Genomic DNA, 19,167 nt, shown 5'->3' on the forward strand with positions numbered 1-19,167 from the left:
GTTGGCCAGGGAGAGAATAAAACTACGTGCTAGTGAATACGATAAGATCTGCTAATTGAAGGGATTGTGCTTATACTGATCTAACGACACCAATTCAACTAACTAATGAATAACTAACCACCGATCTTAGAAGGCATGTTAGAACGCCTCTGGCAAGGCTAAGTCCTCATTCCAACTCCGCTCTCCCGACAGCTCTTGGTAAACTACATGTTCCAGAGAAAAGGCGTAGCCGCCTATATAAAAATTATCATCCGTAGCGCCTTTCCCCACAGAATCCTTACTCCCGTGATCATAAGGAAGATGAAAAAAAATGTATAGGTGAGAGTTCTCATGGGAAAAGCAAAGATTGAAATGACAAACACCCAACGTCCCAGCACTGATAATCCAACAAGGCAAACTTCCCAACTGTACACGCAACATCCAAGTTTCAGCCCACGCCAAATAATCAACGTAGCTCTCGCTATCTGATTTAGAATTTTAAAACATAGAACTTAGGCGTGATTGGCTATGAAGAACAGTTCTCTTAATCCTAGAGAGGTTATGAGGGAAAATAAGCTTCGCAAGAAATCCATGTGTTCCAAACCCAAACCGACCAATAAAAAAAAAACAAAACAAAAACTGGAAGCAGAGGGAGTATACAAAAGATAAAAGCAAGCATAGAGAATGACAACGACCGAAAACTAGAACTATTTTGGCCTTATAACAATCAATCCCATCCTCTCAAAAAATATATAAATAAATAAATAAGAGAAAGCCAAACGGAGAGGATGCTCAGAAATGTTAATTAAACAGCAATTTCAGGAGTCTGGTCAGCTATTCCGCCTCCAGCTTCGGTTTCCGCCCAAGAACCCCAAAGCCCTTGCTTGGCCCGGATTTTCAGACGTCCACCAACCGTATTAGGACTTTGGTCAACCGTCACAGCATTCTTTGTGGCCAGCACAAGCACTTCGAAAAACATCTTTGTGGCATCGCTCTTGCTCGTGGTCCGCTCGGGGAGGAGATCTTGGAAATTGACACTATTTTTTCTCGATTGGAATGAACCCTCCTCGGATGGCTCGCCGCCAAATCGGTCTCGTAGAAGGTGGACGGCATGTTTTGTCCCTAACGAGATAGGTCCGCTTTCTGCCGCATGGAGAACACTGCTGGAGTCGTTGAAGCCATCCATATGATAGCCGGCACCCTCATCGTCGGATACATCGTGCGTGCGTTCCTGTGCTTCCTCTTCGCCAACGATGTGGATCTCAGATCCCTGGCGCAGGGTGGTGTCACCTTCAAGGACAACGCCTTCGTCTCCGTGTAGGTATGCATCTTCCTCATCCACTTCGAGCTGGGGCATTTTGTCAGCACCATCAACATCCATGTCAGCAATGCCACTGTCGCGTTTCCGTTTAAGTTCACTCGACTTCCGCACTGCGTCAATTGAAAGCATATCACGCAATTCGGGTGCCCAGTTCCGGCAGCTGCTACCTCCCATAACGCTAGAAACAAAGTCACCGTTCTTTTCCATATTCATCAGTGTCAGTAGCAGAGGATCGCGTGGTAGAATTGATGTAGGTTTCAAAATTCTCGATCGGTCAGCTTGCTGCTCCTTTATTTGGTGGGTTGAGATCACAGTATCGACATCTGGTAGGATGATTTTTCTTCTCTTGACTCTTTGTGTGTGGCGGGCCTCTTCGTTCATAAAAGTATCATCAAGGTCTCGCACAACACTGGACCGCACCGATGAGAGGGGCGATTGAGACCCCCTGACGAATTCATTGGGTTCTTCGGCAGGTACTATTGTAGTGTCTTCTTCGGCAACCGGGACGCCCAGTTCTTCTTCAATGCCACCCATTTGCACATCATCAGTTTGATGTAAGAAGGTATCCACATTATCGTGAGCATCTTCTTCAATGCTTGGCTTGGCAAATTGGATTCCGGTATCACCATGTTCAAGTTCGAGTTCACCGTCAAATGTCCTGCGATCATCGCTGAAAAGATCATCACCAACAGGACGAGGAGCAGGTGCATCTCGTCCAACTTCAATACTCATCTCATGGCCCAAAGGCATGTCATCCTCGCCCAAATCAAGAACAAGACCGGTATCGTCTTCGAGGTGTGGTCTCTCCATAGGCGTGGCGAACCTTTGAGTAGAGATCGTATCCGGAAGAAGTTGGCTTGACCAGCCTATTGAAGATGCTGGCCGCTTCCCTTCTGTTTCTAACTGTGGCATTGGCTGTGAGAATAAAACGGAAGTATCCAGATTCATAAATAAATCAGACTCTGTAAGCATGTCTGGTAGGGTAATTCCACTGGCGGGAATAGGGACAGAGCTGGGGAGATCATTATTGTTTGTCAATCGAAAGGCCTTATTGGGCTGTTAGCATTACATTTCCTACCCCTTGAGCCTAGTAGTGGTGATACGAACCATTTTAATTTTCATCAAAGCCTCATTGCAATCATCAAGAAGGTACCTAGTTTTCCGACTGTAGATGCGGACGACACCCAACAGTAACTGGCCACTCAATCGCAAGGCCATTGGCGCTTGGCCCTGATCAACAATTGCGCTAACACTGCTTTCGATATCCGATTGCAAAATGTGGGATTTGGACAGTTTGCGCTCGAGGTTTGCGGAAAGCCAGACTCGAGCCAACGGCCCTGTCTTTGATAAGAGGGTCTCGGAGTAGAACATGGTGAAGAGATGGAGTTGAAAACTCTGCGCAGTATTAAAGTGTCTGTATTAAGATAGTTCAGGATGCCAGAAGGCAAGTCAACAGCCAGTGCGACCAAGTTGTCGACGGGCAGTCATCGACGCGCTGGGTGGTCTGATGTAAGAGTGGACCAAAGTCTGAAATGGCGCGACAGGTTATACCAAGAAGCTGAGGAATCAAACGTATCCAAAATCACGAGAGGATGGAGAGGAGTCAACTATTCGAAGCAGCAAACACCCAGATAGGGTAGAAATCGCAATCGGCAGATGTGTTAAGGATGGCGACGGAGGTGACAAGGTGAAAATAAGAGGGGTTGGGGAGAATTGGAAGCGCGTTGTTTGAAATGTCCCAAAGAAGAAGAATCGGGTGGCTGGAAGTTCACGTGTAACTATATTACGTCAGCTTAACCTTAGTCAGCTTTGACTGCGAAGCTTGATACGACCCATCTATTGGAAACAACTTTGGAAACAATTCGTTATTCACAGCCAACATCATGTTGTGGCCGATATTGATATTGGTTCATCACTCCGATATACCCTGGCCCATTCACGTGCAGGAGCCACAAGGTTCCCACTTGTCGCATTCCAATCCTGTGAAAACCCACGGGTGTAGATCTCGGACCAACAAGGTGATTCAATTCTTGAGACACAGAGCGATATCAAGGACATATATGTGACCAATTCACGAACTTACTACTTTTTGAACTTGCGCCTCTTCTTCTTCTTCTTCTTCTTCTTCTCCTTCTTCTTCTTCTTCTTCTTCTTCTTCTTCTTCATTTGCACTGCCAGTGTTACTCTCTTACATCCCCTTGGCAGGAAAAGGAGAATGTGATCTCTGGAGACCTGAATGAACACATGGACAGATTCTGATAAGCCATGGCAGCTCGGTAAGCATTTGTTTGTAGTTGAGACCAACTCAATTCAGCAGGATTTGGAGAGCAAGAGAGTTTATCCGGAAGATTAGCAGGGACCTTAAAAACTCCCAGCATCGTCCCGCAGATCGTTAGCATGTATCCGTAAATCTATATATGTTGGCTCCCTAAAGGAATTTACTATTGCGCGAATTCAACAAGAATATGCAGATAAACAAAACATGCCCACGTTTTCAGGTTTAAATATTACAGCTTCCCTAGTAATACCTCATTCCTTTCATACATTTCATAATCTCTCGTATGTCCTGGTTTTGACGTTATTAGCAAGTAGCCAATTGAGTTTAGCCTGATCCGGGGTTTTTCTCTGCAGAGTTTCCTCCCAACGCTAAAACCGCTGAGGTAATAATAGTTCCATCAACGGCCTGGACAAGCTGAGCCTCACTGTCGGGATTTTTGGCAGACAGCTAAACGTCTCCAACGAACCACGACGACAACGACATAGAGGAATACCTTGAATACCTTCACCTTGACGATTCCAATTTTTAGACTTTCAGGAATTCCGTCTTACCACCACTTCTGTCCCGTTTCAACATCAGCCTATAACCCAATATTCACCCCCCAACCTGCTATTCCTTTTCACCGCTGTAGTTGTTCACTAATTCACCAACAATTCCTGACTTTCCTACCAAGCAGTTCCCAACGCCAAAGCCCATTCCATTGATATATGCTTTTATCGCTCCTACCGTATCCCCGGCTTTTGCCAGCCTCGTCACAATCTCGGGATGCCACACTGCCGGATCGTCTCCCTCGCATCCTGAGCCATGTCAGGGCTCCCACCCCCTACCTCCTCACTCCCTCTCTACAATGTCCACGAATCCTCCCGGAAGACCCCTTCCCCTTATCGCACGAGTTCCATTGCATCCTCATCGGCCACATCTACATATTCGAAACTCAGCCCGCAGGAGGTAGCTGACCGCTTGTCCACCTCGCTCATCCATGGCCTATCCCCATCGGACGCTGAAGCTCGATTGCTGCATGATGGTCCCAACGAGCTAGCTTCAGAAGACCCAGAACCCCTCTGGTTACGGTTTCTGAAGCAGTTCAAGGAACCGTTGATATTGCTGCTGCTGGCTTCTGCAGCCATTTCCTTCTTCATAAGCAACTACGATGACGCAATCAGCATTACGCTTGCAGTTACAATTGTTGTGAGTGTCGGGTTCGTTCAGGAATATAGGTCAGAAAAATCACTGGAGGCATTGAATAAGATGGTACCACATTATGCTCATTTGATTCGCAATGTGCCTCACCGTGATTTCGTCGCATATACTACGCCGCAAAGGGCAAGCAACGTCCATGAGTTGGAGCTGCAGGGGTTGACAATGAATGGTACGCCGCATCCGGTTTCATCGGCAGAAAAGTCTTCTACAACGGTCTTGGCGGGTCAATTGGTCCCTGGCGATTTGGTTTTGTTCTCTACTGGTGATCGGATTCCTGCAGATCTTCGTATCACAAGCGCAGCCGGTCTTTCCATCGATGAATCTAACCTGACGGGAGAAAATGAACCTGTCGTCAAATCTCCAGAGCCGCTGGGAAATCTACAAAGCGGTCTTCAACCGCCAAAGGAAAATCTTCGACCCGGCTCTCCTCACTACGATTCACCAGCTGCTGGAACGGTTGGGACTGATCTTCGGTTGAATGAACAACATAACATTGCTTTTATGGGTACACTGGTACGGTCCGGCTATGGTCAAGGCATTGTTATTGCCACTGGGTCTAATACAGAGTTTGGAAGCATATCTGCTTCTCTTCGAGAAATCGAAAGCCCCCGAACTCCACTTCAGCTCTCAATGGACCGCCTAGGTCAAGAGCTGAGCTACATGTCATTTGCCGTCATTGGATTAATCGTGCTTATTGGGCTCTTACAGGGCAGAAATGTGTTGGATATGTTCACCATTGGCGTGTCTTTGGCTGTTGCTGCTATCCCAGAGGGCCTTCCCATCATCGTGACTGTCACACTAGCTCTAGGCGTGTTTCGAATGGCCAACAGGGGTGCAATAGTCCGAAGACTACCCAGTGTGGAAACGCTAGGTTCCGTCAATGTTGTCTGCAGTGATAAAACGGGCACCTTAACTCTTAACCACATGACTGTTACAAAAATGTGGCACTTTGATTCTGACGCTCCTTTCGAGATAAACAAAGATAGCAAGTCGGTGAATTCCAGTGCTGCGGCGCGAACTATCCTTCGTGTCGGTAATATTGCCAATAATGCTCGACTGTCGCGTGCGCATGCCAATTCCCCGGCCACTGCTGCCTCAGCAGCAATATTATCGTCGACCGTGGACCAGTCCTCTGGTGCAATTAGAAGTCGATGGGTCGGCCAACCGACTGATGTCGCCATTTTAGATTTATTAGATATGTTCGCTGAAGATGATATTCGGGACCGGATTAGTGCGCGGGTTGCAGAAACTCCTTTCAGCTCTGAGCGAAAATGGATGGGCGTGATCATTGGCCACAGCAGCCCTCAGTCAGAAAATGGGTTTGGGAACGGAAACGGTTCCGAAGTTGCGTATATTAAAGGTTCTATAGAGGAAGTTCTCAAACGTTGTGATACATATTTAACTAAAGACGGTCGAGAGGTAATTTTGGACGAAGCTCGACGCCAAGAAGCGAAGCAAGCAGCTGAATCAATGGCATCGGAAGGTCTGAGGGTTCTTGGTTTCGCGAGTGGTCCGGTTCGAGATGTAGGGAAAAGTGGTTGTCCATTTGGCAGTCAAACCGCAATGCCTGGACTTCTAGAAAAAGCAAGGCCGGTTCGAAACAATCAAGCAATTGACGACGCAGTTTACACTGGCCTCGTGTTCTCCGGGCTTGTCGGGATGAACGATCCACCCCGGAAGGATATCCACAAAGCTATCCACAGACTCATGGCGGGTGGAGTCAGAGTCATTATGATTACTGGGGATGCGGAGACAACGGCTGTAGCTATTGCAAGGAAACTTGGAATGCCCGTTAATCCCTGTCCACAAGTGGGAGAGGTTCTCAGAGGAGAAGACATTGAGCATATGACCACTTCTGAATTGGCCCAAACCATTTCCAGGACTTCCATATTCGCAAGGACCAGTCCAGACCACAAGATGAAAATTGTTCGAGCACTTCAGTCGCGAGGGGATGTTGTTGCAATGACAGGTGACGGAGTCAATGATGCACCTGCCCTGAAGAAAGCGGATATTGGAATCTCCATGGGTCTATTGGGTACAGATGTCGCCAAGGAAGCTGCAGATATGATTCTGACAGATGACGATTTCTCAACGATTCTAAGGGCGATTGAGCACGGCAAGGGCATATTTTATAATATTCAGAATTTCATCACATTCCAGCTAAGTACCAGTGTTGCGGCGTTGAGTCTTGTGCTATTCAGTACAATGCTGGGATTCAAAAACCCGCTAAATGCAATGCAAATATTATGGATCAGTAAGTTTTTTTGTTTTTGGCCCCTGCATTCTCCCAATTTTCACATTGGAAGGGAAAATCCCTTAATGCTAACCATCATATCCCCCCATATAGATATTCTTATGGATGGTCCACCCGCCCAATCCCTCGGTGTCGAACCCGTCGATCCCTCTATCATGAGTCGACCTCCACGCCCCAAACATGCCCGCGTGCTCACCAAACCCCTCATCCGCCGCGTCCTGACCTCAGCCATGCTAATAATGCTCGGCACATTCGCCATCTACGTGCACCAAATGTCCGACCACACCGACGAAATCTCCGGCGCACACTCACGCGTCGTCACCAGCCGCGACACAACAATGACATTCACCTGCTTCGTGCTGTTCGACATGTTCAACGCGCTAACGTGTCGGTCGGAAGCGAAGTCGATCCTGCGCGGCGAGTTGCCACTTTTTGGAAACAAGATGTTCAATTATGCTGTGTTCGGGTCGCTGGTTGCGCAGGCATGCGTTATCTACTTGCCGATGTTGCAGGGGATATTCCAAACGGAGGCGATTGGATTTTGGGATCTGTGTATTCTGGTTTGCACTTCTAGTACGGTGTTTTGGGTTGATGAGGGGAGGAAGTTTTTGGATTGGCAGAAGAGGAATAGAGGGGTGGGGATAACGGGGATTAGGGTTGGTGGGTACAGTGTTAATGTATAAAGTTTAGCAGTGGAAATGAAAACAAGAGTTGGTGGGAGTGGAGTGGGATGGAGAAGAGAATTGGCTCATGCGTTTTATTTGACATTCAATTTTATCAGGCCCTTTTCACCCCGTTTCTTTTTAGAGATTTGTTCTATGAGCATTTGCATTTTCTATTCAATATCCTGTCACCAGGTTGGCTCTGTTCGATTACCTAACATCTGCTCGTCTTCTGTTTTGTTAACGGTGTTTTGGTGTGTATCAATTTTCTCTTTGTTTCCTTCTGCTCTATCGTGTCCTCAGCATCTAGCGAAATTGGAGAAGGGTGCTACAGAGATCTCCTTTACCTGCATAGATTCTTTTTATATCTTGAAATCTTTTCTGTTCAGCACGCGGATTCTATATCTGGCCGTCAATCACAAGAAAATCTGCAAAAGATTTCTTTCTCATCCGGAATCTCCCTCCTTAGGATTGATCTAAGTCCAGATCAACTTGGCTGGAGGCGTCGTATTCTGTTCAACGGCATACTGACAGTTGTTCAACCGCACTCAACCATTTCCAGAAATGCCTCTGATCTCTTCACCACCAACTGTTAACAATTGCACTTGAATGAGATGAATGAAGTTGACATCTAACTAGAGATTGTCGTTGAAGCAACAGACCTTTAGAGTATAATAGACCAAATTAAGACTAGTGCCCAGCCCTAAAACGTGCCCACCGCCAAGAATCTTGGCCCGTGACTTCCTGAGCCATCAGAAGATTGAACCTCCTCTCTCGACGCCGACATCCTCTTCCTCCAATCTTCAACGCCTTTCATGCAATTACCTATTGGTTTTGGAGTTAGTTGGTTTACCGGCTGTATATGTCTTAACCATCATACCCAAATCTGGGTTGAGGTCTGCGAGGTGTGGACGGCCGCCAGTGGAAATGTTAAAAAAGTCCGAACCTGCCTCCTCCTTCGGGCTTCAGGTCTATCCATCCTGCAAGGAGCTCACTGTCTGATGTATAGCCTCCATACCTGACGAAAAAGTGGTCCTGTTCACCTTGGATTCCGTCAAGACATTGGATAACCTCACAATGCGAAATTTCTAAGTGGCTGCCTAGGCATCACCTAGCAGGTTCCAGGAAACGGATGTCGGGAGGGCTCACATTCCTCAATTTCTTTCTCTCTCTCTCTCCTTTGATTTTTTTTATTCATACCCAGTCAGGAGAATGAGAGAGTATGAGCAACCGCATTCTCTTACCCTGGTTTCTCTATGAACCGGATATGGTGCGGCGGAAGCAGACCGGCCCCGACAAAAAGCAGCGTGCATCCCCAGGCCGCTTATTTCGTCTTGTGCTTTGCCAGCCAGCTGAACAAAACAGTGGTGGGCCGCGAGGACTCACATGATAAAAACTGCTTATACAAGGGGTATATGTCGATTAATATCTAGGTGTGTATATGCATAATAAAACATTCATTGACTAAAAATTGATAATTGAAACGAAGAACGAGCCTGTTCTAATTTCAGAACGAAAAAGAGAAAAGCCCAACCACTTACCGGCAAAAAATAAAAGGAAGAATGAAAGAAAAAAAAGCAAACCTGACAATCGAAAACGCGATATGGTATATATACGTGCTCCGTGAAAACGAGGAACGAAACAAACAGATAGAAGAAAAAATGGAAACCGAGAATGGATACAAGCAATAATTTATTTTTCGCCCTCGTCGACAGCAGGCGTAGGAGGAACGGACAAGACCGACTTCTCCTGCTGGCTCCCAGCATCCTCAGACTCGGACTCTGATGGCGCCACAACCGGTCTTCCATTGATAGCATCAGGCCCCGTCGCCATCACACTATGCTCATTCGTACCATAAAGGTGTGCGCGGGGTGTCGCATAACCATCTTGGCTCTGCACATGATTCTGCGGCGTCCACGCAAGATAATCGCGGCGAACCTCAACATAGTCATACGCGAATTCACCTAGCTGATCGTCGTCCATGCCCAGCAGCTCAGCCTCTTCCGACGCGCGCAGGCACAGGCCCGGAATGATGTTGATGGCATAGGCGATGATGGCGGAGACGACGAAGGTGTATGCTGCCGCAGCGACTATGAAGGCGATCTGGATGTATAGCTGCTTGTAGTTGTGGATGAGCCAGCCGCCAATGCGAGCGCCGGTGTTGACGCCGTCAAGGCCGACTACGGCATCTGTACCGAAGAAGGCGTTGAAGATTAGGCCGACGACGCCGGCGACGCCGTGCTCAGCGAAGATATCCATGGAATCGTCGATGCGGATCCAGTATTTAACTATTGAGATGATCAGTTGCGGTTCTATTTTACGTTTAACTAGTGCAGAAGTAACACTGTTCGGGAAAGTACTCACTTTTGGTGCTGTAGTTGGCTACGACTCCCGTCACGATTCCAAGAACTACGCTGGCCCATGGTGGAATAAAACCCGAGGCAGGTGTAGCAGCAACAAGACCGGAAATGGTGCCAGAACACCAGCCAACCATTGACCATTTGCGAGCCAGTCGCCAGTCAAGGAGCACCCAGGTTACAGCAGCAAAGCCGGCAGTCAGGTTCGTATTCCAGCACGCCATGACTGCCCGCAGGTTCGCTCCAAAGGATGAACCACCGTTGAAACCCAACCATCCAAACCAAAGGAAGACAGTTCCCAGCAGGATCAGCGAAACATTGTGGGGGCGGAAATTAAGCATCATACGCTCATGGCGTCGGCCCAAGACCATTGAGTACGCGAGAGCAGACATACCAGAGCAGATTTCGACTGGTCCGCCACCTGCATAATCCAAGACGCCGTATTTGAATGCCCACCCGTTGATATTCCAGACCCAGCAGGCGACAGGGCAATATACTAGCGTTGCCCAAAAAAAAATGAAGACCATAGCCGGTAACAGACGGCCACGTTCAGCTACCGCTCCCACGATGATAGCGGCAGTAACAGCGCAGAATTGCATCTAACAGAAACCGCCAAGCCAGTCAGTTCTTACATGCTCGCATTTGGAAATAGAAGAAAGAAAGAAAGAAAGAAAAATGTACACATACCTGATAAAAAGCAAATAGCAATCCCGGCACCAGCGGAGAGCCAGGACTAGGATCACCCAGTGTCTTCATAAGGCCGAAATAACGCATATTGCCAATGAACCCGTTGGTTGCCGTGGGCGAGAAGGCAAGCGAATAACCCCAAAAGTACCACTGGAAAGCCACAATGGACGTGGAACCCATGCAGGCCCATATCATGCTGAGGGCGGACTTGCGTCTAGCGAGCCCGGAGTAGAGGAAGCCCAGTCCTGGTACCATGACCATGACCATTGCGGAGGCGACGAGGATGTACGCCTGGTCGCCAGATTGGAACCATTTGTTGAGGTTTTCGACGCCTGGTTATGAGTTAGCTTTTTTAAGCATTTTGTGTGTGTGTTTATATATATATATTTGATTGTTTGTTTCAAGAGAGAAGACAGAAAAGAGAGGTGAGTGGTGGGAACGTACGGGAATTGCCGCCCAGATTTGCATTTGTGGTGAGGTTGAAGTTCGAAGGGGCACCGGTCCAGTTATACGAGGCATAGTCGGGGGCAAATGGGCCCTTGGAAGCCGACATTGTACTCCCCCTGGAATGCTTTGTCTTTGTTGCTTCTTTGGTTTTATATATCTTCCTTTCTTTTTGTGTTTTGGCTATGATATATCCTATTTTTAGCCCTTTCTTTTCTTTTCCCTTTTTATATTTTCTTCCCTCTCTCGCTGATTGTCAAAGTCGCCCAGAATTTGAATATGCGAAGTACGTTTTCCCAGGCTATCTATGGGGTATGGGAGTTAGTTTAAGGTAAGTTTTAATGGCAGGCCTGTGTAACTATAAACATGCTTACATATAATATATATTATTTACTAAGTTCAGGAGGCGGTGGAGAGGCAAAAGGTATATGGAGAGAAGAAAAACGAAGTGGAGCGAGGTGGACGAGGAGGAAGGATAAGAAGAAGAAAAGGAAAAGAAGGTCAGGAGAGAAGATGGAGATGGAGATGGAGATGGAAGAATGAGCTGATGAGGAGGAGGAGGAGGAAGAAAAAGCCGATCAGCGTTTCACAGTGATAAGCGGGAATATATATGGGCGGGCTGGCGGGAAGCACAGCTCCGTCTCAATGTATGGATCTGGATAAGAGCTGGAGTTTTGTGCCGAACGTTACCAGAACCGTACCTCCTAATTAAACCCGAGAGATTAATAATGAACGAAAAGGAAAAGAAAAGAAAAGAGAAAACCCATCAGCACCGCAGCGGGCGCACAGACAGGTATCTGAGTGAATACAAAGAGATACGAAAATGTGACTCGATCTCGGCAAAGCTGAAAGAGAGAGAAAGAAAGAAAAGCCGATATCTATTATGGATAATTTTAATCTGCTAACTAGTTAGTTTAACGGGCAATCGTTATTATCATCTACACGGATCTAGCATATCCATTCCTAGGCCCCGGCCCCCGGCCCCCCCCCCTCCCTCCGTCGACTATGATTGATGGGAGGCGAAGGGGAAGATAGAGATACGAACATAAGTGCACAACGCCTGGGATAAGCTATCTAGGTGCAGTGCAGTGGGCAGTGATAAGTCACTAGTTAGTTAATAGAAACCCGACTGATTAGCTATTCTTATTATTTAAACACAAACCATCCCCAGGTCCTTCCCCAGAGCCCAGAATCGGATCCTGCCATTGGATAATTAGTTGTTGGATACCCAGTTGGTTCCATGATAGCGGGCTAATTCCCGCCCGATAAGAATAAAGAACTGCGAAACAAAGCAGGTTGTGTAGCTGGAGAATAAATAATAGTATGCAGTCATGGACGCCCCCCCCCCCCCCCGGGTTCCGACTAATCACTGCAGAAGTCGCCCCATTTCCCAGCTGCAGCTCTCTTATCTCCGTGTGTTGACTGGGCCGATAACGCAGAGTCCAGGGGTTTTGTCAGGGGCGTGGAATAAACCACTACGGAATATCCCGAATATCCCGAGTATCCCTAGAGACACATAGACATAGAGGCCACACATGTTTCTCTCCCAGTTATTTCGACAGCACAGCATAGAACACAGCACAACAACAGTTACTATAATCCCTCATCAGACAGATTGTTTCGCCAATATATATATATATATATATATACACCCCTCTCACATCAGCTGGGTTCTGAAAAGGGAATTGCCAAAAAAAATCTTCCCTCCAGTTATTTCTTTTCTTTTATTTCGTCGAGACTCTTGTCACTGCTATTGGTGGGTGATAAGCCTGTCCTCTCTCATTGGACCCTTACCTGCTACCTCAGCTGCGACGGCTGTCTCCAGCAGATTGGCGGGGCTGGGCCCTGCAGGGGTGTTAAAACTGTGTACGGAGCACGCACTGTGCAAACGGCCTCGGGCGGTCTCGCTTGGCCAGGAAACTGACTCATTATGCACAAACGTATTAGCTTACCAGAGCCTTATCAGGATGGATCAAATGGGACAGTGGGGACGCAGTTTTTATTTCCGCAGTCAAATCTAAGGTTAGATCCCGCTGGAGGCGTCGGATGGGGGCTCCTAGGGCTCTTTGAGGTGGGGTATTTTTGTGTCCGTTCGCGGATTCAAGGTCGACATTAGATATCCTAGGCTCCAAAGTTAATTGACCCACTCCATATATTGGTATTAAACGTTGGACTGGGATCATGAGGGGGGAGATGGATGTAGAAGCGCAACTGGAGTTGTTGTTCGGGCTCTGGATGAGGGTTCATCTATCCAAGGATTTGATTCGGGCTTGAATTCGGAGGTTTTGTTTATCTTTTGCCCGAATTAGCTACTTAAGGGCTTGGGCGGGGGGCCGGGCGCCGGGAGGAGGTGGGGGGGGCCGGTGACGGTGCCGGTCGGGTGGTTTCGGGAGAGCAGTTGTACGTTGGTTAGTTATGGCTCTGACGTCGTGGAACTGGCCGGCCTCGGGGGTGTCCATATGGAGGGCTTGCCTAACAACGAAAAGCAGATCATCACATGGAGAGATTATGCATGCTGGATGGATGTTGCATATGCTACATGGCATTGACAGTAAATAGTAGATAGATGGACAGAGAGATTGCGAATGCATGCACATAGCACCCAACTGGGTATCCGTACCGCATCTATAACCCTTCGGTGCTCTCATCCAAGAATGTAAAAAAAACCAACCACAAAATGCAACATGCACTCCACTTAACCCCATAGAAGAAACCATATATATTACCAATCCCCAAACCCACCCCCCCCCCCCCCCCCCAAACATACTCAGTACCCAATAATCCCCCTCGCCCTTATCCGCTCCTCCACGCTCAGCCGATCCACCACCTCCTCCATCCCCCCCTTAACGACCTCCTCCCACTCCTCCTCCTCCATCCCCATCACCATGACAATCTGCAAACACCTCCCAAACGCCTCGCGATGCCGATATCGCACCCCGCCATACAACCGCGCCCGATCCTCCTCCTCCGCCGCCCTCCCACCCCCCACGTCAACCGCTGCACTTACAATCCCCATAACATCCCGCTCCAACCTCGTCGCACCCAACGCATTCACGCGCCCATGATACGACCAGATCCGCTTCTCCAGCAGCCGCGCCAGCGCTGCCACAGTCACGCCCAGCAACTTCTCAAAGGCCCGCCCAGTAAGGATTCGCGCAATGGGTTCCAGGAGATCCGCCCACGCTAACGCAAAGCGGCGACGCACGGCACTACCTCCGGCACCCTCCATGCCAGTTTCGTCCAGCATCTCGTTGTCGAATTCGGGGCTCCCGTAGTACTGCTGCTGGTGGTGATGGCTGTCGACGGCCCGGTCGTCACGCGGTTGGTACTCGACGTCGCGAAATGACTCTGCTAGGATCGGTCGGAGACGGGACTTGATGACGGTGTTGGCGACGACTTGGATCCCGTCGTTGATGAGGTCCGTGGCTTTGGAGTCGAAGGAGGAGCAGAAGGATTGTAGCAGATTGCATACCTCCTGTGCCTCGTCGGCGAGGGGGAAGAGGTTGGCTAGCGGGGATTCGCCGGGGACTGCACCGCCATCGCCAGCCCTATTGTTGATGGCTTCCGTTGCCGTCGTCGGCTTAGTGGGTGGTGGTTCGACGTGGCTTTTCACGATGCGTTGGATGTAGTCGATGGCTACGTCGAGGTTGTTGATGAGGACAAGAAAGGCGATGATTGTGGCCTCGGGGGGTGTGCCTCCTGACACTGCTCGTGGGTAGCTTTCGTCCCGCATCTTGCGCTGGATCATGCCGATGAAGTCGGAGCCAAGGACGCGGGAGAGCGTTGGCATCACGCTGGCCATGACGGCGTGTTGGGCGGTGCGGAGGGATTGTTGGAGGACTTTGTTGACAATGTACATTATGTCGTCGACGGCTGAAGTGATGTGGGGTGGGTTGGCGCGGAGGGGTTGGTGGCGGTTCAGTGTCAGTTCGGGTGGCCCTTCGTCGAGTTGGAAGGCTTTCTCTACTGAGCGGCGGAGAAAGAATGTGGTCATTGAGTTGAATGGGGCTATTAGCCGGTCATGAACCTTTTGGGATAGCGTCGACTGAACTAGGAATTCTGGTAGCTTGAATTCCGCCTCATCGTCATTCTGTACTTTTGTTAGCCTGTACTTGTGCTTCCATATACCAAGGAATGTCGTATTGAAAACATATGCAAGGACATAGTAAAACTGAACCTACCCTGCATTTATCAGCCAAGAAGCGTGAATACAAAGACCACCTCCCCAGCATAACAGCCGCCTCATTCAACAATCCATCGACTTCCTTCATATCAACCCCTTCATCCTCACTCGATCTATGCAATGCCACATCGCGATTGGCCGGCGAGTTCGCTCCGGGCGTCCCCATAGTCCTTGAAGCTGGTAGGAAGCTCTGGACAAGGAACGTAAAAGCATAAGACTTGATATCCGTCAACTTGCGATCCACATGACGGTCATCGCTCCAGGACTCCAAAATAATCCCACCTTGGACATCCGCCTCGACCTGCAACCTTTCCACAACCCTCGTCATCTTACCCGAGCCATAATGTCTCTCAACCAAGGAACCATGCCCATCAATAATCTGCGCAATATGTTCAAACAACTTCGTCAACGCATTCGCATAGAAGAACCCATCTTTCCTCTGCTCCGCGCCAGCCCCAGGATACAAATTCGCCCTTGCCCGCGCCGCGACGCCCTGGCACACATATCTCCCATATACATCCAACCCAACCTCCGACCTCCCAATAAGGGGAAACAGCTTAAAAAATCTCGTAATCTTCGCATCATCATTGTCCTTAACCGCCTTCTCAAACTCCCTCAGAAACAGCCCGCACAACGACTCCGCCGCATTCTCCAACGTCACGCTTGGCGGATCAGGAACTTCAGCAGTAGGCACAATTTCCGCCGCAAAGTCACTATGTAGCACTTCACGGGGAACCTTCGAAGCACGATTCATGTAATTTGCCGCCATTTCCCAATCCTGCGATGCGCCCATGGACCCCGCGACGCCTAGCACGCACGCTTTCAATTCTACAACTTGCTCCACCACGTCTAACGTGGCTTTGACACGGGACTGCTCGAGGTCGAGACGCCGGACGGCGCTGGAGATGCGGTCGGCGGTGCTTGCGGCGTCCGATAGCATGCCGTGGCTGATCGTGCGGGTGGTGCTGGCCTGCGACCTGAGGTGGGCACGGAGGAGATCCAGTCGGCCCAGTTCGCGGAAGAAGTCGTTCTGAGAAGCTACGAAGGCGTCAAGGCGGGCGGTTACGGCAACTTCGCGGTCGTGGAGGTGGGATAGGATAGCTTTGATGTCGGCAACTGTGCGGGCGTTGTAGATGTCCGTGGGCCTCGACAGGTCGGGATTTGGTCCCACTGCATCATTGTGGCCATTAACTTGTTGATAATTTCCGTATGAATCATTGGCTTGGTTTTCATTTTTCTTTGTTGAGGCGCTATCATCCTGTGTCCTATCCTTGGTTACGAGGCTTGATGTCCCCCGATCGTTATATCCGTTGAGAGCCACAGCAGCAGCAGCAGTCTTCGGGTGGGCCATTGATACCCCATCCCGATTTAGATAATCGAGGCTCTCCAAGCTGAAGTCCATCGATTGGAATCTAAGCGTGGGATTAAAGGCGAAGAATAGGAATATCCATTCATACCCGCTATATTGTTGTCCACAGAGTTGTGACGTTGCAGGTTCAAAAGTCGAGAGGCGTTAAGCGGCTAACGCCGATAGCCTAACGTCGTTTAGCTTTTGTTAGCCGCTCTGGCTATAAGCGACATCCCAATCTCAAATTAACAAATTCGGAACAAAACCAACAATACATATTTACACATACATTACTTGAGGATTCGCAGCTGTTCTGCTTTACTTTTCCCTGTCTCTCGTTAATTCCTTCCGCTATCAGTGCTAGTTACGTTCCTCACACCCTCGTTCTACCATTCATTCCACTGGCCTGGAACCTTCACTCAAGCTCCTCAGTTCGGAGGCTACTAGCTCAGCTTTCTTTTTTTCATCTCTTGTTCTTTCAGAGGACCATACATATTGTCATTCCGGCTTCAAGATAGGCCGCCGCCGGAGACCCACACATCAAAAGGGCTCATCACGCCGCCCACCCAAAATGGGGAACGAAATCTCCGTTCCTGTGGACGAGAAGACTCCGCCAGAAACACTGAAATCTCGCTCCCTTGAAGGCATCGTTGACTACATCAAAGAGAAAAATGTACGACGGATTGTGGTTCTCGTAAGGAAGCTTCTATTCCACTAACATTTATACAAGAGATCATACAAACCGGAAACCAAACTCTGCTAATACCCGTTGGCCAATCCCACAGACCGGTGCGGGAATCAGTACCGCAGCAGGAATCCCAGATTTCCGCTCTCCAGACACGGGCATCTACGCCAACCTAGCTCGTCTAAACCTCCCCCACCCAGAAGCCGTATTTGACATTTCATACTTCCGCAAAAACCCCCGACCCTTCTACTCGCTGTCTAAAGAAATGTTTCCAGGCCGCTATCGGCCCACCATAGCACACACTTTTATTAAACTCCTCTATGATAAAGGCCTCTTATTGAAGCTCTTCACTCAGAATATCGACTGTCTGGAACGGCAAGCTGGCGTACCGGGGGGAATGATTGTTGAAGCTCACGGGAGCTATGCAACCCACTCATGCATTGATTGCAAGTCTCCGTACCCAGACGACCTGATGAGAAAGGCTATAGAATCCAACGACATACCCCTATGCCTCAAATGTTGTGGATTTGTGAAGCCTGATATTGTGTTCTTCGGAGAGTCACTGCCGGAAAGTTTCTTCATGAACCGCACGTTAACCACTGCGGCGGAACTGTGCATTATCATGGGCACAAGTTTAACTGTACAGCCGTTTGCCAGTTTACCTAGTCTGTGCAAAGAAGGTGTCCCTCGTCTCTTGATCAACCTGAATCGAGTGGGAGGGCTCGGTAGCCGGCCAGATGATGTATTACTGCTGGGTGAATGTGACGATGGTGTGTTGAAATTGGCAGATGCGTTGGGCTGGCGGGATGAGCTGGAGGAGCTATGGGCCAAGGTCAATCCCGAGAAAACAAGCCAAATGCAGGAGGATAATAGGCAAAAGCAGGCTCGAACTCGTGATGAAAAACTACGTGACGAGGTTGAGCGGCTGACTGAGGAAGTGGAACGTATGTTGCATTTATCACGATCGCATGAGGACCGGGTCCGGTTGGAGTTAGAGGCGGAACAGCAAAAGGGAGGAGTACATTGGAAAGCACAAAAGCTGGACAAAAGTGAATCCACGGATAGATCTGCAGATGATGGAAATCAGGATCGAGAAATAGAGAGGGGTAGCGAGACCTCCATCCCTGAACAGGCCGCCGACAAAGTACGGGAACACCAGGCTCAGCCAAAGCCAATTGGTGCCGCAGCACAGAAGGGAGAATCATCACCACCGCTACTGAAACAGCCAAATCAGGACACTGGTCAAAAGACAGGGGTGAGATAAATGTAGACTAAAGACCGTTTACTCTGTAAGGGCTCTATGGGGAAGCAAACATTATCCGACTCGGTCGATATCGACTATCGTGCGAACCGTTTATGAGAAAATTATGAACTATGAAGATTTAATGATGATGACAACCAAGATTACGGGCATTTAGAGTCTACATTTTGTCGTGCGTTCAATTTTTTCATATATGGACTCACTCCCTCTGTGTTCTCTTTTCTATTTCGGTCTCTTCTGATTTCTTGCTTTGATTTTCCTGGTCACACTCATACAAACACTATGATGATGATATGAAAGATTTTTTGGTTATGATTGATTCTTATGAAGGGGCCTTGTATTCGCTATTTATGGCTATCTTCCCTTGTCTATTACTTCTCTCGAGCCCTGTCTGTTTCTAGTGGAAGAATCTATACGTATTCGGGAATTTCAGGGACTATGACGTCGCCGCACTCGAAAGTGATCCGGAATAGCTGCAGTTCGGGGGAATCAGACAAAACAATAGTCA

The 19,167-nt window shown here is 48.8% G+C and overlaps 7 protein-coding genes across 7 annotated transcripts; 3 read left to right on the forward strand and 4 right to left on the reverse strand.

Annotated features, from left to right (window-relative positions):
• Window positions 1-784: 784 nt before the first annotated feature.
• On the reverse strand, window positions 785-2,671 carry PADG_03807 (kleisin alpha; the record flags this gene model as incomplete). The annotated part of the gene is made up of 2 exons (XM_010761306.1): window positions 785-2,347; window positions 2,408-2,671. The coding sequence occupies 2 exons, from the start codon at window positions 2,669-2,671 to the stop codon at window positions 785-787; spliced, it is 1,827 nt and encodes a 608-aa protein (XP_010759608.1).
• A 1,711-nt stretch (window positions 2,672-4,382) lies between these two features.
• PADG_03808 (Ca(2+)/Mn(2+)-transporting P-type ATPase PMR1) lies at window positions 4,383-7,715 on the forward strand (the record flags this gene model as incomplete). The annotated part of the gene is made up of 2 exons (XM_010761307.1): window positions 4,383-7,032; window positions 7,126-7,715. 2 exons carry the CDS (start codon window positions 4,383-4,385, stop codon window positions 7,713-7,715), a joined length of 3,240 nt encoding a protein of 1,079 aa, XP_010759609.1.
• Window positions 7,716-9,386: 1,671 nt separating this feature from the next.
• On the reverse strand, window positions 9,387-11,291 carry PADG_03809 (uncharacterized protein; the record flags this gene model as incomplete). The annotated part of the gene is made up of 4 exons (XM_010761308.1): window positions 9,387-9,982; window positions 10,059-10,650; window positions 10,739-11,070; window positions 11,183-11,291. 4 exons carry the CDS (start codon window positions 11,289-11,291, stop codon window positions 9,387-9,389), a joined length of 1,629 nt encoding a protein of 542 aa, XP_010759610.1.
• Window positions 11,292-11,496: 205 nt separating this feature from the next.
• On the forward strand, window positions 11,497-11,725 carry PADG_11665 (uncharacterized protein; the record flags this gene model as incomplete). The annotated part of the gene is made up of 2 exons (XM_010761593.1): window positions 11,497-11,513; window positions 11,581-11,725. 2 exons carry the CDS (start codon window positions 11,497-11,499, stop codon window positions 11,723-11,725), a joined length of 162 nt encoding a protein of 53 aa, XP_010759895.1.
• A 1,254-nt stretch (window positions 11,726-12,979) lies between these two features.
• Window positions 12,980-13,365, reverse strand: PADG_03810 (uncharacterized protein; the record flags this gene model as incomplete). The annotated part of the gene is made up of 2 exons (XM_010760887.1): window positions 12,980-13,102; window positions 13,135-13,365. 2 exons carry the CDS (start codon window positions 13,363-13,365, stop codon window positions 12,980-12,982), a joined length of 354 nt encoding a protein of 117 aa, XP_010759189.1.
• Window positions 13,366-13,949: 584 nt separating this feature from the next.
• PADG_03811 (Golgi transport complex subunit COG4) lies at window positions 13,950-16,767 on the reverse strand (the record flags this gene model as incomplete). Its single annotated transcript, XM_010760888.1, has 2 exons — window positions 13,950-15,272; window positions 15,364-16,767. 2 exons carry the CDS (start codon window positions 16,765-16,767, stop codon window positions 13,950-13,952), a joined length of 2,727 nt encoding a protein of 908 aa, XP_010759190.1.
• Window positions 16,768-17,284: 517 nt separating this feature from the next.
• PADG_03812 (uncharacterized protein) lies at window positions 17,285-18,662 on the forward strand (the record flags this gene model as incomplete). Its single annotated transcript, XM_010761309.1, has 2 exons — window positions 17,285-17,407; window positions 17,499-18,662. The coding sequence occupies 2 exons, from the start codon at window positions 17,285-17,287 to the stop codon at window positions 18,660-18,662; spliced, it is 1,287 nt and encodes a 428-aa protein (XP_010759611.1).
• Between the last annotated feature and the right edge of the window lie 505 nt (window positions 18,663-19,167).

Source organism: Paracoccidioides brasiliensis (genome assembly GCF_000150735.1).
Source record: "Paracoccidioides brasiliensis Pb18 unplaced genomic scaffold supercont2.4, whole genome shotgun sequence".
Lineage (NCBI taxonomy): Eukaryota > Fungi > Ascomycota > Eurotiomycetes > Onygenales > Ajellomycetaceae > Paracoccidioides > Paracoccidioides brasiliensis.